Below are 26,699 nucleotides of genomic sequence, written 5' to 3'. Positions count from 1 at the left end.
ATCCTAATGGCTTTTGGTGAGTAGTTACCTAGAATACCAGTCACAAGGGGGAGTGGAGTCCCCTGGAAAAGTGGATAGCAGGTAGCAAAATTTGGTAATCTGTGGTCACAATTTCTGCATTAGGCCAGGATACTAATGGATGCTGAAATACAATGTGGGGTAAATAATATCACATTATTAATAATCTTCTAGATACAATTAAGAGAGAAAGATATCAAAATAGAGTGGGAGAACAACAACACAGACACAACAGAGTGGGATGGAGGGTATACTGCAGACCTTGGAACTTGTTTTTAGTAATTTGGATTTAAATTAAGACCTTAAACTTAAGACCTTGTTCTTAAGTTTTATTAATTTGAATTGTGTGCTCTCAGATCGACTTATTAGTGTTTTCTGGCTCCAAGAATTGCATCTCAAAGCAGTTTTGTTGTTCCCTCCACATATCAGAATGGAATTACTTATGCAATGTGGTATGAGGATGTTCACAGGAAACCTTCATTCTTGGAAATAGGATTTGATAGAAAGCCCAAAGCCTCTACTAACGTTTCAATGATGAAGCTGAAGATTTGCAAAGCACATGAGACATATCCCGCCTGTAGATATGTATTCAAGTCACCAAACTTTAAAATGTTCAGATCCCAAGCCTTAGATCACCTCAAATTGTACTTTTTATTGTGGCCTTCACCTTTCCAGTTTGTATGAATTCCTTCTTAATTAGTTTTTGTCCTTTGACTAGTTCTTCCTCCTCCTTCAGGGTATTCACATTCCGAGTTTTCAAAGAGTTTTTTAGGGATTTCCGGTGCCTGCTACTGGACCTAGAACTGAGAAAGAGAGAGGAGGAAAGCATTCTTGAGGACGCACAGATGCATCCGGGGGGTCTTGTTGCAAGCAGATGTCACAGTCGCTCTGCTAACATCAAAGTGCATTTCAGAACACATGGCCATAGAGAAACACCCCACCCCGCCTCTGCTCTCCGTACAAAGAAACAAAGGAAGAGCTGGGAGTGTCCCTGGTGTCCACTCCCTCAGGACAAGCCCACAGAGAAAAAGAGAATGATCAGATGGAAATATGGAAGTGATGACGAGGGCTGCCAGCTGAATAGATGACCAACCTGTGACTAAGTGTTCGATGAAGGCTGTTCTCTCTTCTCATGGTCAAGGAGGCCACCTCCTCAGGGATTTCCTCCACACTGGGCATCAGCCCACAGTCATCTTCTTCACTGTCCTCATTGACTAGAAGACACATCAAAGGTTAGGGAGGTGGCGACATAGAGCTGTCTGAATTCTAGGAACAAGGAAGAGTTCTTTCTGATCTAGCTGGCCCTTCAGCAAGAGACCACAAATGTATACACAGGCTGGAATATTTTGCTTCAGAAATATTACTTATTAGTATCTCTAATAGCTGAAAAATACAAGGATAAAGGAGAGATGAGTTAATGTTCTAGTGGAAGAGAAAATGGTAAAAAGGAGAAAAATATTCCCAGAAGCTTCTCAGTTCTTTTGCAGCAAGGAAAGAACTTTTAAGGTTATAGTAGATAAGCAGAAGAGTCCTAATTCCCAGAATTTACTAGAAAGGGGAGTATAAATTAAAAATGCTCTTCTTGAAATTCAAATAACTTTACAAACTTTTGTGAATTTAAAACACTTGAAAAACATATGCTGCAAATAAAGAATACATTTTTAAAATTGAAAATAAAATAAGTAAAATGTAAAACAGCCTGGACATCAGTGGCAATGGTAAAGACCTCTGGAAATTGATAACTCCATAAAGCAGTGAGAATACTGGCAAAATATTGTTAAACTTTTTTCCTAACTCTGGAATTAACCAAAGGCTTGCAACAATCCAAGGAACATTTATTTAAGAAAAATGGCTAAATCCCAGTAAGAACAATAAGCTTTGTGATAGTTTAATTTACCCCCAATCCTCTCTCCTCAGATCCTCTGTAGCCTAGAATACTAATAGCCTCACAAACATGGTACCCACAAATAGCAGCAGCCTCCTGGCTGCTGGAGGGAACAGAAAGTGTTCAAAATTCTCCCAAAGCCTCATCCTGTAACTGAACTCAAGTCTGTCTGCCCAACATGCAGCAAAGACAATCACTGAGCCATTGAGTACAAAGTAAGGAAAGGGTTTGAGAGGATGCCAAAAAGACAGGAGGGCAAGCTTCACATTTGCCTCCACAAAGTAGAGTCAAGAAAATTTAAGGGCAAATGAAAAAGGCCTGGGTAAAGAGTTGTAGTTGTGCTTACTAAGTCCCACTAACCCTTTGGTTACCGATTTCAACCCCTAGAGAACCATCATTATTTGACCTGTCTGGCAGTTCCCTAGAAAACCCCATGCACAGGGCTTGTCTTTGTTGGACCTGACTTGGAGTCAGCAATCGGCAACAATTGTGTAACATCACAGCTGCCTGAGATGGTGATAACAGTTGGGGCAAATAAGTAGCTAAACAAAAACTTAAAAGGAAAAGCTGGGGAATAAGATATCCTTAGGGAGCTTTGATATCTTTAATATACCCCTGGCAATCTAGAATGCCATACACATGGGCAGGGCTGCACACATGCTCCAGAGAGACTGGAGAAGGCCCTACTCTCACCTCTGGCTACTCTAGGAAGCAAGAAACAAAAGGTGAAGCAGAATTGTAAATTGCCTACTGGAGTGTTAAGGACACGCCCCCCCCCCCCCCCCCACACCACCGCCCACCACTCTCACACACACACACACACACACACACACACACACAGCCTCTCAGAAAAGCCTGAGTGACTTATTGGTTCCAGGCCCGTAAAGAAATCTCTAATCATTAGCTGACCACCCAAGCAGAGACTTCATTGGCCACACACGACAAAGAATGCAGATTTAGTAAGAATTAGTTAAGGAAATTAAACAGGAGGAACAACAAATCCTGGCAGAGGAAAAATCTTATTTCCAGAGTTGTATTATTTAAAGTGACCAGTTTTCAACAAAAAATTGTGAGACACGCAAAGGAAGAAAGCATGGGACCATACACAGGAAAAAAAAGCAGTCAACAGAAACTGTACCTAGGGAAGCATAGGCATTGGGCTTACCAGAGAAAGACTTTAAATCAACTATTATAAATATGTTCAAAGAACAAAAGAAAACCATGTCTAAAGATCTAAAGTATGAAAATGAGTTCTTATCAAATAGAGAACATCAAAACAGATCAAATTAAGAAAAAAATAGAAATTCTAGAAAAGTACAGTAACTAAAATGAAAAATCCATTAGAAAGACTCAACAGATTTACTAAAGAGATTAAGTGTGTGACTTAATCCAATCAACCATCTTAGCACAAAAGCTGCCAGCTTGGACTGTAGGGGACAGAGGCAGGACTAAATGAAGGAATATGGTCAGACTTCTAGGATTCTACAAGCAGAAAATGTACCAATAGAACTATCCAGCCGTGAACATGTGTTATCCTTCAAGAAAAGGGAAAAATGACCCTGGGGTTGACTACCCCTCAGTTCCAGAGGGTGGAACCACCAGCCCAGGTTGAGCCTAAAGAACAGATAGCATCAGACCAAACAAGACTATCATCAAACCTTAAAATCTGGTGGAATTGACCCTGCTAGATTTGGGATTTGCTTGGGATTCATGACCATCTTTCCTTTTTGGAATGGGAATGTCTATCCTAATGCTGGTCTTACCATTGAAGCAGATAATCTGTCTGGTTTTATAGCTTGTCAGATGGAGAGGAATTTTGCCCCAAGACTCTGGGTCTCACCTACAACTGATTTGAGTGAGGAGAGGATAAAATTTGGGACTTCAAATTGACATTTGGAGGAGATTTTGGACTTAGAGGAGATACTGGAATGATTAACACATTGGGGATGCTGAGATGGTGTGAATGTATTTTGGACACAAAAAAGATGTGAATTTGGGGATGCCAGAGAATAGACATGATAGAGTAACTTGTGTCCCCCACCAAATCCATATGTTGAAATCCTAACCTCCACTACCTCAGAATGTGACTTTATTTGGAAATAGGATCATTGTAGATGTAATTAGTTAAGATGAGGTCAGACTGGAGTGGGATGAGCCCCTAATGCATTATGTCTGATGTTTTTATAAAAAGGGGAAACTTGGAATTGATGCACACAAGGGAGAATAGCATGTGAGGATGAAGGCAGAGATCGATGTGATGGGTCTTCAAACCAAAAATGCCAAAGATTGTCAACAAACCCCCAGAAGCTAGGAGAGAGTCCTGGAACATGTTCTTCCCTGTCGCCTTCGGAAGGAACCAATCCTATGCATTGATTTTGGACTTCTAGCGTCCAGAACCATGAGACAATAAATGTCTGTTGTTTGAGCCAGTTTGTAGTGTTTTGTTATGGCAGCTAATTAAGAAAATTGTATACAATTTTTAAAAAGGGGGGGTTGCACCTGGGTGGCTTAGTTGGTTAAGCGACTGACCGGCTCAGGTCATGATCTCACTGTTCATGGGTTTGAGCCCCATGTCAGACTCTGTGCTGACAGCTCAGAACCTGGAGCCTGCTTTGGATTCTGTGTCTCCCCCTCTCTCTGTCCCTCCCCTGCTCACACTCTGTCTCTCTCAAAAATAAATAAAATACTTTAAAAAAGAAAGAAAATGATAAACCAAGCCAATATTGACACAGGTCACCCTTGCCCTCCTGCCTTTCCTTTCATTCTACCATGTCATGGTCTACCCCTTGCCAACAACAACAGCATGCCAGGCATTGCTCAGAAATAATTACTCAATGTTTACCTTGATTGACAAAGGCTTGATGAGCTTTTTTACAAACTGACCTTTACATAGAGGATAGGATTCTTCAAAGGGGCCATCTGGAAACTCAGATCATGGCAGAATCCATGAAACTCAGATCGCGGCAAAAAAAAGTCTAGACTTAGCATAAGAAAACTACCCATGCACCTCATGTTGATGTAGTTGAGCAATAACTTAAGGGAAAAAAGCATCTGACACTGCCTTTTGGCTTGGGGCCTTCACTGCCCAGGCAGGTGATTTTTGCTTTCTCCAGGCCAGTGCCTGGAGCACGTAAAGGCTAATGAAAAGTTCCGACTTCTTCCTTTCTGCTGGTTCCCAGTGCCCCTGCCCCAGTCTCCTGGGATAGCTCCCAACCCTGTCACCCATATCATCCTGTTCTTTGCTCCTGTCCTATCCCTCCAACACTTGACAGTTTATCACTCCTACCCTATCCTGCCCTGAGCAGTTTTCAACAAAAAATTGTGAGACACGCAAAGGAAGAAAGCATGGGACCATACACGGGAAAAAAAGCAGTCAACAGAAACTGTACTTAGGGAAGCACAGGCACTGGGTTTACCAGAGAAAGACTTTAAATCAACTATTATAAATATGTTCAAAGAACCAAAGAAAACCATGTCTAAAGACTTAATACTTACAGACTTTATGGTTCAGGCTTTTCTTTCCATCTCTCGTGCTCCCTGGGGTGGGTTTGAACCATCATGTGTCCTGACCTCAAGGCCTGAATGAGTTCACTTGCAGGCTCTGTAACTACCTCCTTTTCTGACTGACTTGTGGAATGCACCCTTCAGATCTTGCTTTCTAAGGCTTGACCTACTGCTGGTGACTGCTACCCAAAGCAGATATCCAGAACTATGTGCAGGACTACTACTGGCAGATTCTTGGGAAGGTCCCCAGGGATCAGGGCTCCATTGCTGACTAGAGCTAATTGATGACCCCAGTGGTGGTGGTATTAGGGGATATTCCTGTGGTGTACTGTGAGACCATGCAACTGCCACGATTCTTCCTGGATCAAAACACCCAGTGGTTTTTGGTATATTAGTCAAGATGCCCTTTGTTAGGCCTTATCAAGAATGTTTCAGTACACTATTAGTACCAGTCTATGAAGCTGTCCAGGAAGTGGTTTTAGCGGATTTAGGGTAGGTGGGGTGGGATGTGTGATTTGAGTCAACAGAAGTACAGCATCCTTAAAAGGGGGTGCCTGATGGTACTAGTCTTTCGTCCACAGGGACTAATCACCCCAAATCTTCAGTCATACCCTTCTAAAGAGTGTTCTTCGATTGCATGGTGGAGACGAGCTGAGCAGGATGAGCCCCTAGTTTGGCTCAGGCACAGAATTTCTGTGTCTGTGTTTCTTTACAGAGACATAAAATACAGAAAGAATAGATTTTGGATCTCTGGATAATTCACTTCCAAATTGAACTCACTGGATACTGCATAGTTCAGGCAGTCAGTATCAGTTTATCACTTCTACCCGTCCCATACCCAAGCTTTATCCTGTTCCAGTCCTCCTTACATACCTGTGGCCTCTCCTTCAAGACCCATCTGTTTTTTGGATGTCTTCAGAATCTTAGCAAACAATCCTTTCTTGGCCAGCAGAGTGCTGTAGGATCCCTTCTCCAGGATGGTGCCATTCCCCAGAACCACAATCTCATCCACTTGGGGAAGAAAGTGAATGCTATGTGTAATCAAGAGTCGAGTCTGAAAAAAACAACAGTAAGTAGTGCCACCACCTTCCTTCTGTGAGCCCCTCTGTCCACCACCATCCTTGGCTTGCTCTTAAAAAGGAAAGGAAGTAACTTCTTCCTGCCAACTATGAGTAGCTAACTTCCAACTACCCAGAATGTCTATTGACTTCTTTGGCTTGCTCTGGGGGTGGGAGGGAAGGAAAAAACAGTCATCTAAATTCATTTTAGGACTCTGTTTCAAAATGTAGCCCTGAACACTTGACCTCTTTTACTTTTTTCTTTCCTTCCCAGTGCCTCATCCTAACACCAGACCCTATGTGTAAGGGGAAACTCTGGTCCTCGTGGATATATTGTTATTTGCCTGTAGTGACAGCAAGGTTTGCCCTACACACATTCTTCCAGCTTCCTGAGAGCTTAGGAATGTCACTTGAGATCCAAGCCTATCAATATAACAGATGCATCCTAAACTAAGGAAATAACTAGCTAATTTCCCCTTCTACTAACCAGCTAACCAACTGAACTTGAGAGCAAGGACAGACCTTTTCATCTGTGCACGCCCAGTCTTTGCAACAAACCAGGCACAGGGTGGTATATAGTTCATGAATGAATGGAGCCAAAGGCCATTTGGACAGGAGACAGAACCAGAAATAGAAGGGAGAGTGAGTTCCTGTTGACTTACTGATCCAAGAGAAGCAAAGGGCCTCAGTGGGACAGCAGCCCACCTACCCTGACTAGCAGCAATCAAGAAGTCTTGAAGGGAACAGGCCACACACAGATGGAGTTTTACTGCCCAATACTGAGGGAGATGTTACTGTCAGTCCTCATGGTACACTTGCTGTTGGTGAGGGACACATTCAAACCCACAAAGGGCTCTGCCAGCACCTCCCCCATTCAGCCCACTGTGTCAGGGCAAATGGGCTAAGTTGCCCACGGTAAGGAAAGTCTAGCCTTCACCTACCACTAGCTCTAGTGACTTGCTCTGGCCACTTTATCTGTACTCTCTCATGGGAGCATTGTGAAAGTCCAATGAGGCATCGCAATCAAAGTGCTTAGCACAGGCCTGGAGCATCATGAAAACACAAAAAAATGTTAGTTCTATTTTATCCCCACATTCCCACATCCTGCAAGGGTTCCAGGAAAGTGCCTTTTCAGAGCAGAGCTCTAAAACCTGTGGGATGACCTATGTCCCACCAGCAAGGTGAGTTATTGGGTCCTCTGGGATGTTTTCTGACTCCAACCAATTCTCCGACACCAGCTAGGTGTTCAGCGATTCAATTCTGACACTGACTACCTAGAATTAGCACAAACCCCACAGCTGAAGGGCTTGGTCTTATGAGACTGACCGACTTCAGAGGCAATTTGCATGACTTGGGCCACCCTTACTTCCAACCAACTAGCCATAAAGCCCCTTTCTCATGATCAGTAGTTTATTAGAATGGCTCATCGATCTCCAGAACACACTTTACTTGTTTGTTGGTTTATCATAAAGAATACAACTCAAGAACAGTCAACAGAAGAAATGCAGAGGGCAGGCTATGGGGGTGTGGGACTCACCTGTGGAGCTTCCATGCCCACAGCCTCCCTCTCGGCACCTTAATGTGTTCACCAACCCAGAAGCCCTCTGGATCCCACTGCTCACAAATTTTTATAATCCAATCTTCAGCCCTTGCTTCCCTCCCCAGAGGCCTGAAAGTTCCAACCCACCCATCACTTGGGCTTTCTCACTCTCTTTTTTAAAGTTTGTTTGTTTGTTTGTTTGTTTGTTTGTTTGTTTATGGGAGAGAGAGAGAGAGCACTCACCAGCGAGCATGGTGGGGAGGAGCAGAAAGAGAGAGGAGCACAGAGGATCTGAAGTAGGCTCTGCACTGACAGCAGAGAGACTGATGCAGGGCTCGAACTCATGGGCTATGAGATCATAACCTGAGCCAAGGTCAGACGCTTAACTGACTGAGCCACCCAGGTGCCCCACTTGGGCTTTCTCTTGAACAGCCCAGTCCTGAGGCTATCTAGGGGCTGCACCCTAAGTCTCTCTCTAGGCTTATGAACAAAAAACACTCCTACTATTACTCAGGAAATTCCAAGTGTTCGGAGCTCTGTGTCAGGAACTGGGGGCAAAGACCAAATATAATCTTGTTATACCACAGATCTCAGAGTGCTTTCCATCACAACCAATCATCCTAGGAGGATCAATGTCATCAGAGCCACAGAATAAGGTTCAAATTAGCCAGTTCTAGCATAAGCTATGACCTCAAGATGGGAGCTTTCATGGGTCATCTCCTGAAAGACCAGTCTGACACTGTATCTCCTCAGCAGCCTTGGTGGTATGTTGGGGGATAGGGGAGGTAAGTACATGCTTCAGGACAGCAACAGTCCTAGGAGATATGTCCCCCAATCCCTACCCCGATGTCTTCATTGCTTTAAGTAATTTCTCACCTTGCCTTTCAATAGGCCATTGGGACCCAAGACCTTATTGAAAATATGTTTTCCCACATGAGCATCCACGGCTGACAGGGGGTCATCCAGAACATAGATGTCTGAATTTTGATAGGTAGCTCTGGCCAGGCTAATCCGCTGCTTCTGACCCCCACTGAGATTTATACCCTGAAGAAGAAAATAATTTCTGTTAAGCACTACTCCATAGTCCCACCTTCACAGAGACTATTATGGAGGGGAAAGGAAGAGATTTACTTCAATAAGGTATCAAGGGATTTAAAACCTTCTAAGTTCCTCTATACAAATCAATAACTTTGATTCAAATAAATTACTTCAGGCCCAATGATGAAACGTATGCCAAAATTACCATTTTCTATGAGATGATTTACTTATTATTTTTGTTTCCTGCCCCATGGGAATGTGGAGCTGCACCAGGGCAGATTTTCCCTATTTTATTCATGGTTGTAACTCCAGCGCTTAAAATGCTGTGTGGTACATAGTAATTACTCAATAAGTGTATTTGAAATAGTGAACAAAATCATTCTAGAGCTGTATCTTCATTAATCTTCTAGTAGCTGAAGATTCTTGTCCCTCAAAGACTGCTCTATTCATTGTTAGTAATAGGAAAGAAGGTTGAAAACATCCTAAATATGTAGGCATCAGGAATTTCTAAATCAATTACACTCTAACCATATAATGGATACAATACGGTCATTAACAATGTATTTTTTAAAAAGGCATTTAATAACCTGAGAAAGTCACACTAAATTTCTAAGTATTTGAAGCAGAGTAGTAGAACCTTTCTCCAGGCCTCACTAGCATCCAGAAGTTGAGTCAGGACACCTAAGCTCTGGTCCTGCGTCTGCTCCTCCACCTGCGAGGTCATCCTTGGGCCAGGCTCTGGTTAGTTAGCCTCTATGGTCCTAGCCTCATCAGCTTTCTTTAAAAAAATTTTTTTTGGTGGGGCGCCTGGGTGGCTCAGTCAGTTAAGTGTCCGACTTCAGCTCAGGTCATGATCTCACGGTTTGTGGGTTCAAGCCTCGCATTGGGCTCTGTGCTGTCAATTCAGAGCCTGGTGCTTGCTTCGGATTCTGTGTCTCCCTCTCTCTCTTCCCCTTCTCCACTCATGCTGTGTCTCTCTCTCTCTCTCAAAAAATGAATAAACGTTAAAAAAATTAAAAAAAATAAAATTAAATAAATTTTTTAATGTTTTTATTTATTTTTGAGAGAGAGATACAAAGCGTGAATGGGAGAGGGGCAGAGAGAGAGAGGAGACACAGAATCCCAAATGGGCGTCAGGATCTGAGCCATCAGCACAGAGCCTGATGCAGGGCTTGATCTCACAAACCAGGAGATCATGACCTGAGCTGAAGTTGGATGCTTATACAACCGAGCCAGCCAGGTGTCCCTCGTGTTTTCTGGTATTTGTTCCAAGCTGACTACCAAAATTGGTCAGCTCTTTTACTCCCATGTACTTCACCGTCCTTGCTCCCCGCCACCACCCCCCCACTACTATTTCTTCACCCTTCAAGGTCCCTTGGTGTCCCAAGTACCTTCTCTCCAATCTCGGCCAGGTCTCCTCCGGGCAGCACTTCCAAGTCTGGGAGGAGGGCACAGGCCTCCAGAACCTGCTGGTATTTCTTTTCATCCAACTCGGATCCAAAAAGGATGTTGTCCTTTAAGGTGCCATTCTGGATCCAGGATTGCTGTGGGACATAGGCTATAGTGCCCTAGATGGGAAGGACCAGACCACGGGACAGTTATACCTCCAGAAATGCAGGGCTGAAGGAGGGAGTGGCAGCATGGGGAAGGAAAAACAGAACTTAGATTTTAAAAAATGAATGTCAGGCTGACTGAGCATCTGATATGTATAAAGTGCTTGTATTTATTGCACCAGCCAGGGAGAAAATTCAATATCCTGTTCACCACTTAAATACTTCTCCCTACTCTCTATTTCACTATCACTTTCTAGCCATGATCCTGAAAATTAGAGGAAGAAACACATGCTGCTTCTAGAACAGGAAACTCACTGGGATTGACTCAAACCCTAAGACCACCAGAGGGCTAATACAGGTGTGATGGTATAGAGATTTTAGGAAGAACCAAGAGATTTGAACGAGGGTGCCAGGCTGATGCATGAAGCAGATCATGTCCAGAGAGGAAGCCTGACAAAGGCCTGTGTTTGAGAATGAACTCAGTGATGAGTTGGCAAGAAAAAGCTTTCTCATACACTTGAAACTAACATAATAACATCGTGTGCCAACTATACTCAAAATTTTTTTGAAAAAGTTGTATTAAAAAAATAAATAGTGGGGCGCCTGGGTGGCGCAGTCGGTTAAGCGTCCGACTTCAGCCAGGTCACGATCTCGCGGTCCGTGAGTTCGAGCCCCGCGTCGGGCTCTGGGCTGATGGCTCAGAGCCTGGAGCCTGTTTCCGATTCTGTGTCTCCCTCTCTCTCTGCTCCTCCCCCGTTCATGCTCTGTCTCTCTCTGTCCCAAAAATAAAAATAAACGTTGAAAAAAAAATTTAAAAAAAAAATAGTAATTTATGATAACAAAAAAGGAAGTATGGTATGATAAGTTAAAGTTTTTATTATTTAAAAAGTTAAACAGAAGTCAAAACTTGACTTGAGGCTAGAACCAATTTAAATATTAATGTTAAATCATTACCACAAATTTCCAATGTGAACTTCTTTGAGTGTTAAAGTCATTTGAAACGAAAATGCCATTTTTAAAAAATAATTTAGAAGACATTCAGCAGTTTTGTGTCAGTTTAAAGGAGAAATGTGTGTGTGTGTGTGTGTGTGTGTGTGTGTGTGTGTATGCACACTTTTATAAAAGAGAATTATGTTTAGAGGTAATTTTAAAATAATCTTCTTTTAGCCTGTGTATCCCAGTTTCTATGGTATCTATGGGGGCAAAGTGACATGCCAATTCAAATTTGACCTCTAGGGGCACCTGGGTGGCTCAATCGGTTAAGTGTCCAACTTCGGCTTAGGTCACAATCTTGCAGTTGGTGAGTTTGAGCCCTGTGTCGGCTCTGTGCTGACAGCTCAGAGCCTGGAGCCTGCTTTGGATTCTGTGTCTTCCTCTCTCTCTGCCCCTCCCCCACTAGTGCTCTGTTTCTCTCTCTCTCTCTCTCTCTCTCTCTCTCTCAAAAATAAACATTTAAAAAATTTTTTAAATTCAAAATTGACTTCTAAAGGACTAAATAAAGAAATGTTCCAAGTGAACAAAAAGAAGAAGTTAGGAAACAGTTAAATCAGTAGCATCTGCTCCGTTATATCTCATATTATTTAATGTAAATTGGCTCATGAGGGATTGGTAAATCAGGGAATAAGGTCAGTATAATGTGGAAGAAGCATTAATTTTTAATTTTCTGAGCATCTTAGTGTCAAGCAGTCAGGGGCAAGCTTTCCCATAATTAGAAAGAAATGGTTAGCAATATATGAAGATCTTAAGGAAAAAACCTAAAAAATCTACAGACACGTGGGGTTTTTTTTGGTGTAAGTAGTGGCTGGTTAAGTGATTCCAAGTACTTATAAGTTCCTCTAAATTGAACTCTCTGGGGAAGCTGAGAGTGCTCATGGAGATGCTATGAAAAGATTTCTTCTGGGTTAAAAAATATATAATTGACAATGATGTCTACATCCTGTATCAAATTTTTGAGCAAGTGAAGTCAAAGACCAAACTCTCAGAGGAGGAAGAGGAAATCGGGAGTCTAAAGCTACATGTGATGCTCAGTGTAATTGCCAGTGAGGATTTTACAGTGCTGCTGTTTTAATTGTTATTGGTTTTGTTGGTACGCTAGTTACAAAGTTGTGTCAGTTTTTTTTAATTATTATTTTTGAGAGAGAGAGAGAGAGAGAGAGAGAGAGAGAAAGCACACAAACACATACACGTGGGAAGGGGGAGAGAGAAGGGGAGAGAGAACCCTAAGCAGGCTCCACACTGTCACAGAGAACCCAACTCAGGCTTCGAGCCCACAAAGTGAAATCATGACCTGAGCTGAAATCAAGCATTGGACACTTAACCAACTGAGCCACCCAGTTGCCGCAGGTATGTAAGTTTTTAATGATGCTTTTAGAAACCTAGATGTAGCAGAATTGCCTATACTTTGAAGGAAGAGATCTCTGTTAAACAGTTTTCAAACTTTAGTATGCATAGGACTTCATTAAACATGCAGATTTTTAGAATCTATCCCCAGAGTCTGATTATATGTGTGGGGTGGGGCAAAGAATCTACACTTTACAAGTCTACCTAACGTCTCCAAGACCGCATCTGCAGCAAAACAACAACAGTGGTCATCAGATTCTAGTCCTCAGTGCATTCTCCAAAACGAGAAAGCAGTGCTCAGTGGCCCACATCTCAAGGTCAGAACTCTTTTCCTTAGCATCCCCTCTCACCTTGATGGTGATGTGCCCGTGGACATTTTCCATTTCTCCCAGCATGGCTGACATCAAGGAAGACTTCCCAGAGCCCACAGTGCCCACCACAGCCACCAATTGGCCTGGCATAATGTCCAGGTTCACACTGAAAAGAAAGAAGTGTATTTGGTTTTTAAGTGTCTATTTTAAGAGAAAGTGAGTGAGCGAGCGAGCATGGGGAAGGGGCAGAAAGAGAGTAAGAGAGAATCCCAAGCAGGCTCTGCACTGTCAGGACCAAGCCTGGTGAAGGGCTCGGTCCCATGAATTGTGTGACCATGACCTATGCTGAAATCGAGAGTCAGACGCTTTACTGACTGAGTCACCCAGGCGCCTCAAGAGAAGTGTATTTAAAGGAGGTGAGGGTGTTTTTCAAGAGTAGTTCAGGCCACTTCTCAGACCATTCATAAGAAGTCTCGTATTAGATTTTCCCTCAAGATTGGAAAATTTGTCTTGGATATAGAAGACTCTGAAGTGCTTCTTTAATACTTTTTTTATAAGCTCAAAAGCGCTAGAGAATGAGCCCTAACTTATCCAACTGTCTATAAGCTGTTTGTGCCAAATGTAGGTTTCAACTGGGAAAATTCTCTTAGCACCAACATGGTACCATTGAACAAGAACTTAATGGGAGCTTAGAGACCTGAGTTCAAGTCTCATCTTTGCCACTGCTGAACTATATGATCTTGGAAAGTCACATCCTCTGGACTCTCATTTATGAACTAATAGGGTTGGAATAGATCAGGGTTTCCCGAACTTGGCTATTTAATGAGAGTGGCCATTCAATGGAACACTTGCTGGAAGCACAGAACACCTTCCCCTCTCCTGGAGCTTTGGCTGTGTCTAACTAGGGAGGGACACACACTGGGAAGGGCTCCTCGAAACTCTGTGCCCACCCTGTTTTCGAGTCCCTAGTATATTAAGAACATCAGGAACTTGTTCACAGTCTTTCTGAAACTGCCCTTTGCTAGTGTAAGTCTAAAAGAAGTTCAGTACAAAATGGGAGCTGTGTCCAGCCTTTTCTCTGCAAAGGGAGGCTTTCAGGTTGGGAAGGTCCAGAGGAGGGGCTTCTGGCCTGATAGCATCCTGGGGCAAGCTCCAGAATCTATATGAAAGGCTGTAGGAATAGAAGTGTGGAAAGACCCAGGTGTAACAGGGAGAAGATAAGGTGTGCTGGGTTGGGAACAAAGATGTGGCCTTCTCAGGCTTCCTGGTATATTATGTGTGCTACGTTCAGTGGAGTTGGGTATATACTGTCTATCTGACCCTGTATAGACCATGTGTTCTCCTATCCAGACATACCTACGGTAAAGTTCAATTTATAAATTAGGCCCAGTAAGAGGTTAACAACAATAACTAGTAAAATAGAACAATTATAACAATAAACTGTAATGAAATATATGTGAATGGGGTCTTAACTCTCATTGACTGTCCTGCACTCACCCTTCTGATGATGCAAGATGATACAATGCCTAGGTGGAAAGATGAAGGGAGGTGAATGATGGGAGCACTGTGACCTACATTAGGCTACTATTGACGTGACCATTCGTCAGGAGGAGGATCATCTGCTTCCACACAGAGGTTGACTGCAGGTAACCGAAACCAAGGAAAGCAAAACTGCGGAAGAGGAACTACTAGACAAGCAACAGCGTGGCAAGAAAGGGTTGGCTTAGGACAGAGGAGGTGGGAGGTAGGAATGAGTTAGTTAGATGTAAAACTCCAGATCTCAAGTTTAATCTTTGTAGAGGCAGCTCCCGTTGTCCACTTTGGGGAAAGAAGCCATATTCTCGATTACTGTTCTTAAACCAACAAACGAACTTAAATTGGTTTCAGGCTTTGGTGTGTATCCTTTATCATACCCAGAGACCTAGGCCACTTGCTGCACTACCTCCATCCACAATCTGGTGAACAAAGGTCTTCCTGGGTTCTTAGCTGGAGCCCACAGTCCCACAGTAAGACAGCCTGGTGGCAGGTGCACTTCTGGGGAAAGAGGCTTGGGAGTTTTACTGTCCGCTGGTCTCCCCAGGGTTTCAGCCTGCACTGAAATCTAATGGAATGTGTGCACATTGTCCATATTTCACATGCCCTAGTGGTTGGAATTTTCCAGTAACAGGACTGGCAAGGAGAAGCCTAAAGAACAGCAGGCTGGACAGGAGGCAACTCACTCTCGAATTGTGGCTTCCAGATCCCGGTCCCAGGTAAAGGAGGCCTCTGAAAACTGCACAGCTTTGTCTGTTGAGAAAAAAGCCCTCTCTTTTAGTCAGATGTAGGTCCTCATGTGTCTGTCTGCCCCTTCTTAGCCTCCTGCATCCCTCCTTCAGCAGATCCCAAGATCACCTATCAGTGCTGGCTCCTACATTAACAGGAGGCAGAGGAAAGTTCCCCTGGTGAGACCAAAAGTGGCCTGCAAACAAAAGCGGTTCTGGTTGAATTCCCAAGCTTGTTAGCCAGATTCCTGACCTGCAGACACCTCTGCAATGTCTGCCTCTGGGCACATTCTCACACCCTCTGTTGCCTCATGTCCTGGTAAAAATTCTACCTCTATATACAAACCTGGTCACTCCCTGGATTCCAGGTTCACAGGTCCCTCTGGCTGTGTCTGTCCCCCAATCCTTAGATCTTCAGACCTTACAAATGTTCTTTCACTCCAGCCTACTTTCCCCAAGTTCCCATGGTTGGCTCCATCTTGACTTCTCTTTTCTAGATCTTTTGCAGGATTCCCTGCTTATCCTCAGACTATGGTTTAGCCATCTGGCTAAGCAACCTATTCTAAATGAAAATGTCACTTAAGTAAAAATAGTAAGCTTGTTACGCAAATGTAGGTTAAAGTAAATCCCTTAGCTCTCCCTTTCAATCAGTTTGCTGCCCCTAAGCCCTCCTATGTCAAAGTTCTGGTGCCAGCACTGTGAGTAAGTTGGGGAAGCAACTTCCGAATTCATTACCAAAATTGTACTCATGTCGAATGGCGGATGTGTCCAAGTCATCCCCTCCCAAGTACTTTTCTAGCCGTTCTGTGGAAACGCTGGCCTAGAGGGGGACACAAAGGATCTCAAGAATAAAAAATCCAACGACAAGCATGAGCAGGGAGAGGATTTTGACTTTGTCATCAGCCCTGGATGTGGAAGCAGAGAGTCAACCTGCCAGGCCTCTTGCCGATGGTTGACCATTTGCTACATCTGGAACCTCTGGACACCCCCATAGACTCAGCCACATTTCAGCCCTGGAAGACATCCCTCTCTGCATAGAGGGAAATTAAGATGCTGTTTCAGCCCCTTAGAAAACTTGTGGTGCTGGGGTCAACTCTATTGCCATCTCTTCAATCTTTGGACCCAGTTCCAGAAACTGTCTTCTGCCTTCTTCTAAGACAAAATCCTAATTTCTATCTGCTTTTGGTAACTGGGACCCTGGTGTGCTCTTCTTTAATGGAGTCTATGCCTTGGTCCTGCCCAGTGTCCTAACTGAGCCACTACTGGGACCCTTTATACAGGAATTGGCCATGGCACCACAGTGACCTTAGAAAACTCCACACAGGCCAAGTTTAAACTGCAGCTGACCTAAGCATTGGCAGAACACCCTGTGGTCTCCTGAAACATGAGAACTGGGGAGAGATCCTAGGAGCTTTTACAAGGACCTTTCTCACTTGCCTGTTTTCAGGGAGCCTGTCAGAGAGATCATTTCTCATTACCACCTGGGTTCTGATGAAAGAGTGGACTTTCTATCTTGCCTTTCCTTTGAGTGCAGTTGCAGGCTACAAAACCACTCAGCTGTTGCATGGATCCGCCCCTCAGAAACAGAGTGCCTCACTGCCCGTGTTACATTATCATCTGGCCCCTTTTGTTTCACAGTCACCCCGCGAGATAGGGAAGGCAGGGAGCAGACACCTTTGCTGATCTTGCTCTTGCAATTTATGTACTAAGCTATTGGAGTCTAGAAAGAGCATACTGTTTCTTTATCAGCCAAATCTGTCAGTCTTTCTTAACCCCCTCCAGGGTAGTGAGGTCTGAAACTCATCCTTCCTATGGCCTGAGTGGTCTAAAGCATGCCACCCTTAGTGTAAGTGCACATCACCATTCTCTATCTTTCTGATTACCTCACTAGCCTACCACCTGCCCTGTGAATATCCTGAGGTCTGGTACCTGGTCCATCTCAGTGACTGTGCTCACTTTTCAGGAACCAGACACTCCCTCTGGCCCATCCGAGTCCTCTTGAACTCCAAACTCACTTTCTGACAGCTCGAAGCTTGAGAGCTGTATTCAGTTCCACCACCACATGGCTTCATGCAGAGAGGGCCTTCTCTTTCCATGTATGCTGCACTTCCCTAATGCTATATAAATACCCCAAGAGCCTTGGTAAAATGTGGGGGAAATTGGGCTGGGAAAAGGGCTTAGAAACGGTCCAGGTATCAGCTAATCATCATAATCTTACTAAATGCTTTCACAGGCACTGTCTCCCTGTGAGGTAGAGAAGATTGGTATGATTATTCTCATTTTAGAGTCAGATAAACTAGGGCTCAGAGAGCTTGTGATTTTATTAAGATCAAACTTGGTCTCCAGAGACCAAACAAATCTAATTGAAAGTTCACCAGCAGAAGCGAGAAGTAAGATATGATAGGGCAGTCATTTTGGGATGTAAGCCTTTTAACCAGAGATAATCAGTTAGCAGTGAAGGCTTCTACCCACCTGTAACATGGAGGTGATTACCATGGGAAACATACTCAGGGGGAAACGCAGGATATTGAAGAGGGTGATGGAGGTGAAGGCCTTTTCTGCATCCAAAACATTATTGCTATTCACCAGAATGTAAACTGAAAATGTGATCACAGACACCTGGAAAAGCAAGGTCATGAGCAATTCATTTCTAAAAAGGGTTCAAACACTTATGCTAAGTTTCAGGAACACAGTATATCAGAGTTGAAGGAGCCTTAGGGATCATTATCTCAACCTTCTTGTGTTACACAGGAAATATTTTGCCCGAGGTCACAGTCAATTAATTGTATTACTGGGACCAGAGTTAGGGTCTCCGGGCTCCTATATTGGTGTTCCTCCCCTCTCTAGACCCACACAGCTCCTTAAGAAGACAAGAAGCTCTCCTATGCAAACCATTCCTGATTACCACATTCATGCTGATTATCCTGGAAACTTACTCTGGGCTGCCAGATGACCAAATTGTACACAAGGGTGAAATTAGAGTTGGGGGCACCAGGTAGGAATAGCAACTTTGGGAAGTTGAGGAGGGGGATAGATTTTCCAGGATTTCGGGGTTAGGCCTAGAGGCACTGGGCAGTCTGCTGAGAACAGACCTTCCTCTTCAGGAAGCTGACCCAGTCCATTGACTCCTGTCACTCACCAGGATTGGACTTAAGTGTAAGAGAAATATCATTATAGTCTGAATCTGACCCAAGGTCAGCAGGTTCTTGAGCTCTTTCTTCCGAAGTTCACGGACTTGCTTTTTGAATGAAGGTTCCCAGGCAAAATACTTCAGGATCTAATAGGGTAGAAAACAGCACAGCTCACACTGTTGCCCCCAAAGGACACCAGACAGATCTCATCTACCCAGGTTTTAGGATAGGTTCTCCAAAATAGGGGAGTGGGGGGGGGGGGGTAGAAATCCAGATTATAAAGTATGATTATAGAAAGGTAGGTTGCATTTGTCAGAAACCTACTATGTACAGAACGTTTTAATTTTTTTAATCTTTATTTCTGAGACAGAGAGCATGAGTGGGGGAGGGGCAGAAAGGAGAGACACAGAATCCAAAGCAGGCTCCAGGCTCTGTCAGCACAGAGATTTTGTCAACCACAAGGTCATGACCTGAGCCAAGGTCGGATGCTCAACCAACTGAGCCACCCAGGCATCCCTGTACAGAACGTTTTAAACACATGATCTTACTTAATCCTTATAACAACCTTAGTGTGATCAATGGTCCCAGTTTGCCTGGAACTAATAGGTTGCCCAGGACATGGGGCTTTCAATGCTAAGCCCAGAAAGTTCTGGGAAAACCAAGGAGAGTCCCCTACTTTTGCAGAATTATTGTGTCAGTTTTAGTGAAGAGGAAAGAGGCAGAAGATACCAGGTAGCTTGCCCAAAGTTACCAAGCTAGCAAGCATTAGAGAGGAGACTCAGGGCCAGGGCTACCTTTTCATTTTGCCACATTTAGCAAAAAGGCATATCAGAATTCTGCATAGAGAAATATCAGAGAATTAAAAGAGGCCTCTGCTTCATTTTCAAAAATTTAGGGTAATGTTTAAATCCTTGAATTCAAAACAACACATATATTAAAAATTAACTTGCTGGTAAGCTTTGCAGGAAGAAATGCGTTATTTTGAAAGCTGGCCAAAAGAGGGGAAAAAAAACAGCATTTTTCCTGCCTGTCCTGCACAAACTTTATTTTAGTGTAACCAACTAGCTAATTGATGCTAAAGGAATAATAGAATTCAAATTTCACTCTTTTGCAACTCTAATGATATAATAGATCAAGGCAATGATCAGCAGCTGCAAGAACTTCTAGGACAGTTTTCAAACTTGGCTGCATATTAGAATCACTTGGGGGAGATTTTAAAACCTATGGGGGCACCTGGGTAGCTTGGTCGGTTAAGCGGCCGACTTCGGCTCAGGTCATGATCTCACGGTCTGTGAGTTCGAGCCCCGCGTCGGGCTCTGTGCTGACAGCTCAGAGCCTGGAGCCTGTTTCGGATTCTGTATCTCCCTCTCTCTCTGCTCCTCCCCTGTTCATGCTCTGTCTCTCTCTGTCTCAAAAATAAATAAACGTCAAAAAAAAAAAAAAAAAAGAACTTTAAAACCTATGTATGCCTAGGCCTCAACCCCAGAGAGTCTAATTTAAATGGTTTGAATTAGGGCCCAAGCCTCACTGAGAGTCAAACTTCCTGGGGGGGGTCAAACTTCCTGGGGGTCAAAATGTGCTGCCAGAGCCACAAATCACTGCTCTGGGGGAAAGAGTGGCAGGAAACCTAATAAGGGGTGAATCACCTAGACCCCCGAACACTCACCATTGCTGGTGTTTGGAAGCACATGGTACTGCCTGAAAGTATCTGTCCTCCCTACCTCCACCAAAAATCAAAAAAAAAATATCCCCTATCTAATCAAGCCTCTAGATCTGATTACTAATTTATAAGAAATATAGGAAATAAGACAACGCAGTTTCTCCAACATGACAAAGATAAAAAGAAAAGGGGAGGGGGAAGAGTCAATTATAGATTAAAAGCAGTAGCAACTAAATGCCATGTGTGGATTTTTTGGATCCTTATTCCAACTAATTAACAGCAAACAAATGACATCTGAGGCAGCTGGGGAAATTTAATGGTACCAAAAATGACTAATTTTTTTTTTTAAGGTGGGATAATAGTATTGTGGTTATGTTAAAAAAAAATAAAGTCTTTTAGAAACACAAAGTATTTATGTGAAATACAAGATACTACATCTGGGATTTGCTTTAAAAATAATCTAGCAGAGGGGTGCCTAGATGGCTCAGTCAGCTAAGCATCCAACTCTTGATTTCGGCTCAGGTCATGATCTTGTAGTTCATGAGTTGGAACCCCACATCAGGCTCCTTGCTGACAATGCAGAGCCTGCTTGGGATTCTCTCTCTCTCACTCTCTGCCCCTCCCCTGCTCTCTTGTGCTCACTCTCTCAAAATAAATAAATAAACTTAAAAAAAAAATCTAGCAGAGCATGAAGTGGGTACATAGATGAAACTAGATCATGCTGATAATTGCTAGACCTAGGTGAGAAGTCCATGGGGGTTCATGGGGTTCATCATTCACTCCACTTGTGTGCACGTTTGACAATTTTGACAGTAAAACATGAGAAGAAAAGCAATCATTTAGGGTAAATAAAGAGAAATGAAGTTTTGAAGGAGGGCCTGAGACCACTGGGAGGAGAAGCAGGAGACCTGCTAACAGGGGTTGGGAGTCCTGGGACACACCACAGGCCCAGAAGGGCGGGGGGGGACCCGCAAGCCCTGCCAGGCCTTTTGAAGGCTGAGAACCCTCTGCTGCTGGCATTTTACACCCGGGCCACCTGTACTCGGCTTCTCACCTTGATCCCACTGAGAATTTCATTCATGATCTTTAAACGTTTGTCTTTATTCTTCATATTTTTTACCTGCCAGGAAAAAGTCAAACAAAACACACTTCCTCGTAAGAGGGTCCAGAGTTGCTGCAGATGCTAGGTCCTAGTGATGGCACTTGTGGCTGTCACATGGGTGCCTGGTGATGAGATGCATCCCTGCCTGCTCTGCTCAGGATGCTCCCGCCACACCCATCTGCTTTCTGATCCTTAACTACACCCAGTTCACTTCTGCCCCCACAGGTTTGCCTGCCTGCGCCTCTTCCCAGGCTGTTCTTCCCAAGGCTTCCTCCTGCACAGTCAGGCTCATGCTATTCAGAGCCCAGTTCACATGTACCCTCCTCACAGAGGCTTTTCCTGACCCCATAATCTAAAACCACCACCCATTCACTTGCTCTCATCTCACCCTGTTTAATTTTCTTCATAGTACTATCATGACCTGATAGTTTTCTTCTTCACTTCTGTTTATGGCCTGATTCTCCACTGCAAATAGAATGTAAGTAAGCTCCATAAGAGCAAGAGCTTTGTCTAATTTGCTGCCATATTCCCAGAATAGTATGTACAGAAAATCTTTTAACAGTAATTATTTGGGACTAAAGGAATGCAAAGTGAATGCATGAATAGATCATGTACACCATTGAGTCCATCCACCCAACCTATGACTTCCGGCAGAGCAAAGGACTATCGGCATGGAGCCCCACCACCTGGTAGGAGCAGGGATGACTGCCAGGATTTAGGTGTAATGTCTGGGTCACTCATGTGTCTGCTCTGCATGATTGGTTTGTATTGCTATGACAGAGAAGCAGGGCCAATAATCACTACTTGAAGAACAGTCCAGCAGAGCAGGGTGGGAGAGTTATGTGCCGGGTCCCTGGGAAGCTCTCCCCTCTCCAATCAGGCTCTGCCATCTAACATGAACGAAGATGGAGTATATAAACCTTAACGGTGCTCAAAAGATGAGAAGGGAATCCAGAGAAAGCCACAGTCATTTGGGATGGTGGAAAGTCTTCCATTAGCATTGCCTGCCCAAATGCCCAAGAGTTAGAGTAAGCAAAAGACTTTAGACTTTGAAAAGGGTGTAGAGATCTCCCCAGGGTGACTCGGTTTCTTTACCTGAACAGCTCTACTCTTGGCGGCAAGTATCCCATTAATTGGGATTAGAAGTACCATCAACCCAACGCCTGCTAAGACTGAGGGTCCCAGCTCTGCCCATAGGAAGGAGATAGATAAAGTAATCTGTAGAATATTTGACCACAGCAAATGGATGAAGCTGGTCACATCCATGAGCTTCTGGGCATCCACAGACATCAGGTTCACAGTTTCTCCAACGGTGTACTGCTTTCTGGTCTGGTTGGATAGGGTCAGCGCCTAAAGATAAAGATTGGAATTGGGATCTGTGGATAAGTCCAAGAACAATGGGGAGTAAAAGGGAAACTCAGGAAGAACATACTAGAAGGATGGGCTCCATATGGACACAACTTTTCCAAGAGGCTAGGCCTTCTTGCCTCCAAATCTTACAGACAGTGTTCTCTCATTTTTGACTACCCTTTCAGGCTATTCCCACCTCCCTGAACCCCCTAGCACTTCCACCCCAACACACACACTTCTTTGCTCAGAAAATTCCTAATTATTCTTTAGTGTCAGTTTAGATGGAATTTATTCTGAGAAGACTTCCCTGGACTCCAGAGTTTGGGGTAGATACCCCTCCTGTGTACTCCCATAACACTCTGGACTAACCTCTGTCATTACGGTAGTGACACTGAACTGTAATTGTTTTTCTATTTCTCCACCAGATGCGAACCCGGGAGGACAAAGGCTACATCTGTTCATTTCACTCCTGTATCACATGGCACACAGTAGGGAATCAGATAGTGAAGGATAAAAGGAAGGCAAGAATCATGAGTGGATTCTGGCCGTGCAGACTTCTGACGTGGCAGTTTTATTGGAAGTCATATTCTTATGAAGAAGTTGCAACCGTTTCCAAGGACAGAGATCTTAGAATGAAGAGGAAAACTGTAGGGTTCACGCATTTGAAGCAAAACCATTTGTTTATGGTCAGGAATTTGTAGGCAATATCTAGATGCTGACTCATACAGCATGGGCCCCCGTTCTCATGTTAGAGAGACCAAAAGACTACTGTCCGTCCACAGGTCTGTTACTTATACCAATGCCTTACACAAATGCACCTTGCCAAGGATTGGGGTGGGGGCACTGAAACCAATTCACACCATGCCCACCAAACCACCTCCTGAACATTCTTCATACCACTACATCTTCCTGGAGGAAGGAGAGCCTTCTAAGCCCTCTAAAGATAGAGTATGGGCTAAGGTTAGTTCCAGGGATCCACCTCCAGCCCCTTCCCTAGAAGCTGTACTGTCATCATATCCACAAGACATATTTCTTTGGAACATAACAAGATTCTTGTTTATACAGTAAAATGAGGGACGTTCTCCCAAACGTTAGGCCACCAACGTTCTAGAGAAATCAGTTCACTGCTATGCCTCCCCTTTAGTATGGAAAAGCAAAAATATGCCAAATATGCCAACCCCCCCCCAACAAAAACCAAACCAAAAAAACAAACAAATTGCCCTTCAAGGTCATCACTTTTCTATTCTCAATAAATCTCAATACAGTAGAAAAGACATTGGCTTAGTCCCAACAGCCCTTATCTGAGGGCAAGTCCTGGCTGTGTGATTATAGGCACTGAAATGATCTAATCCTTACTTCTCTGTAAATAATGCTGTTCCTTCACAGGGCCATGGATTTATAATGGATATGAAAAAAATGTTTTATAACATTTCATAAATGAAGCACTGCCTAAACATATAAAAGTCAATTTTAAATTCTATTTTAGTAGCAATATTAACTTGAATGAAAGTCTTATTAAAATCACCATTTTAAAAATTCTTTGTGGATTGTAACAGTTGTAAACTTGGAATATATTAAGAATCAAAAATAGTGGGAATGAGTCAACACAATTGTAAAAGTGTACATTCATAAAAATGGCTGAGACAGCTTGGTTATTGACCTCATATCCTGCAAACAGAAATCCAGTATCTCCAGAAGAAATAAGGGGATTAAAAATTGAGGCAAGACATGGGGTGCCTGGGTGGCTCAGTTGGTTAGGCATCCAACTTCAGCTCAGGTCATGATCTCAGAGCTCATGAGTTCGAGCCCCGCATTGGGCTCTGTGCTGACAGCTCTGAGCCCAGAGCCTGCTTCAGATTCTGTGTCTCCCTCTCTCTCTTTGCCTCTCCCCTGCTCACATTCTCTCTCTCTCTCTCTCTCTCTCTCTCTCTCTCCCTCTCTCTCTCAAAAAAGAATTAAAAACATAAAAAAAAAAAATTGGGGGAGGACCAATCCCAGTGTGAGGGTATTCAGGAATTCAAAAGACTTGACCAGACTTCTGGGTTAAAGACATTTGGACTACCTGTCTGGGTTTCTCTCTCTCTTCCCCCCCCCCCCCCTTTTTTTTTGTAACGTAAAAAAATTTTTTTTAATGTTAATTTATTTTTGAGAGAGAAAGAGACAGAGTGCAAGTGGGGGTGGGGCAGATTGAGAGAGGGAGACACAGAATCTGAAGCAGGCTCCAGGCTCCAAGATGTCAGCACAGAACTCGATGCGGGGCTCGAATTTGCAAGCTGTGAGATCATGACCCGAGCCAAAGTCGAATGCTCAACAGACTGAGCTACCCAGGCGCCCCTCCTTTTTATTTTTTTTTTAAAACGTTTATTTAGTTTTGAGAGACAGAGACAGAGCATGAGCAGGGAAGGGGCAGAGAGAGAGGGAAACACAGAATCCAAAGCAGGCTCCAGGCTCTGAGCTGTCAGCACAGAGCCCAACACAGGGCTCAAACTCACGAACTGTGAGATCATGACCTGAGCTGAAGTTGGATGTTTAACCAACTGAGCCACCCAGGCACCTCACCTGTCTGGGCCTCTTGGTGAGTCAACATCTGCTTGGGGAAGACAGTGACACATGGGTTTTAAGAGACAAATGCAAAGGAGAAAAGCACGAATTATGAAAGAGAAATCACTATAATGGAACTCTCTAGTGGTACAAGAAGGAGGGGAAGAAAAGGCAGTTGATGTTTAATGTTCTGTTCTATAAAAAGTCCTATCTCCTTATTTCTGAATTTTCTCCTCAGGCTTGTAGTCACTGACTGTAACTACTCTATTTTCAATCCTTTTTATTTATTTTTTATTTTTTTATTGAGATATGATTGATTCTATTTTCAGGGATGAAATGAGATTTCACCTTGGCATCTAGGACACAAGGAAAATACAGTTGCCCTGAGAAAGAAAAATGTTAAAAGCAACGTGTTAGAAGATTAGCAAAATCATCATAAGGAAATGGAAAATTTCAAGTCTGCAGAACTCAGTAACCAAAGTGACTGTATTTATAAAATGAGAGAAGGAGTCGGGCAGAGAAGGGGTGGTCAGATGCTAAAGGTTAGAAAAATCAGTCTCTAGGCAAAAGTGGGTCAGGGAGACAGAGTCCTGGCCCATAGAGAATTCTAGTCTATAGCAACATTATAATCTGAGATGGATGCACCAAGTCTTGTGAACCCAGCTTCATGTAATACCCAGTTTAAATGTTGGTGGTTTTAAGAGTTTGCCCTTGGCCAACTTCTTTTCTGATCTTACATTCTTTCTGATTTTAGTATATGTGCTGCCATATACAAGCACCCTGATCTTACATTCTTTTCCAAGGTGTTCTCACTTTGTCAGGAGAGGCAGGAAGAGAGGGACAGGCATGCAAGCCTTCAAGGGTGAAAGGCAGACCCTGGGCAGGGGACAGCTTACCAGCTCTCCTCTGGAGAGTATCTCCCTATGTCCCCAAAACACATACACCCTTTGTCTGTGAATCTGCTTTTCACAGTTTTCAAAGGAACAATTAAAGGAAGCTATCTAGTTAGTCAGAACCAAGTGTTAAGGGTCAGCTAGCATTTCCATCAAATTTTTTTTTAATCTTGGGATAAGTGCTCACACCTACTAAGGGGATTTTCTGCGGTGAGGTCTGACACAATCCACTTACCTTCTTATATACGGAAGCCATGATGGTTGTCCGCACACTTGTCCCCAGCATGAAGCACAGTTGAAAGTAATTCTGAAGGCAGAGAGACTGGATGAGGGCCACAACAAAGAAGAGGATCGAATAGAGATATCCAACCCACACATACGTGTCTCGGTTATTTGCAAAGGAGATCAGCAATCTGCCAAAACAAAAACCATGTAAGTGATGCTCATGAGGTCTCCAAGGACCCTTCACATTGCTCAGCCAGAGCCAGCTACCCTACCCCTGCCCCGCAGTTAA

The 26,699-nt window shown here is 43.6% G+C and overlaps 2 protein-coding genes across 2 annotated transcripts in view; one reads left to right on the top strand and one right to left on the bottom strand.

Annotated features, from left to right (window-relative positions):
- The window catches only part of DNMBP (dynamin binding protein), a 144,674-nt gene extending 139,709 nt beyond the window's left edge, over positions 1-4,965 (top strand). Inside the window, exon 20 of the transcript XR_007145310.1 lies at positions 4,952-4,965. The gene's annotated coding sequence lies outside the window, so the exon portion shown is untranslated. The remainder of the gene's footprint in view (positions 1-4,951) is intronic.
- Positions 1-26,699, bottom strand: part of ABCC2 (ATP binding cassette subfamily C member 2) — a 52,154-nt gene that overhangs the window by 14,980 nt on the left and 10,475 nt on the right. The window contains exons 8-20 of the mRNA XM_047825118.1: positions 26,421-26,598; positions 22,497-22,751; positions 21,354-21,419; positions 18,648-18,785; positions 17,981-18,127; positions 16,244-16,328; positions 15,467-15,533; positions 13,287-13,413; positions 10,435-10,611; positions 8,882-9,049; positions 6,281-6,461; positions 1,112-1,232; positions 686-821 (exon numbers count right to left, since the gene is read on the bottom strand). Of these exons, the coding sequence (XP_047681074.1) occupies positions 686-821; positions 1,112-1,232; positions 6,281-6,461; positions 8,882-9,049; positions 10,435-10,611; positions 13,287-13,413; positions 15,467-15,533; positions 16,244-16,328; positions 17,981-18,127; positions 18,648-18,785; positions 21,354-21,419; positions 22,497-22,751; positions 26,421-26,598 (1,846 nt within the window). The remainder of the gene's footprint in view (positions 1-685; positions 822-1,111; positions 1,233-6,280; positions 6,462-8,881; positions 9,050-10,434; positions 10,612-13,286; positions 13,414-15,466; positions 15,534-16,243; positions 16,329-17,980; positions 18,128-18,647; positions 18,786-21,353; positions 21,420-22,496; positions 22,752-26,420; positions 26,599-26,699) is intronic.

This window comes from Prionailurus viverrinus, chromosome D2 (genome assembly GCF_022837055.1).
Source record: "Prionailurus viverrinus isolate Anna chromosome D2, UM_Priviv_1.0, whole genome shotgun sequence".
Classification (NCBI taxonomy): domain Eukaryota; kingdom Metazoa; phylum Chordata; class Mammalia; order Carnivora; family Felidae; genus Prionailurus; species Prionailurus viverrinus.
This window is presented reverse-complemented; position numbering and strand designations above follow the sequence as displayed.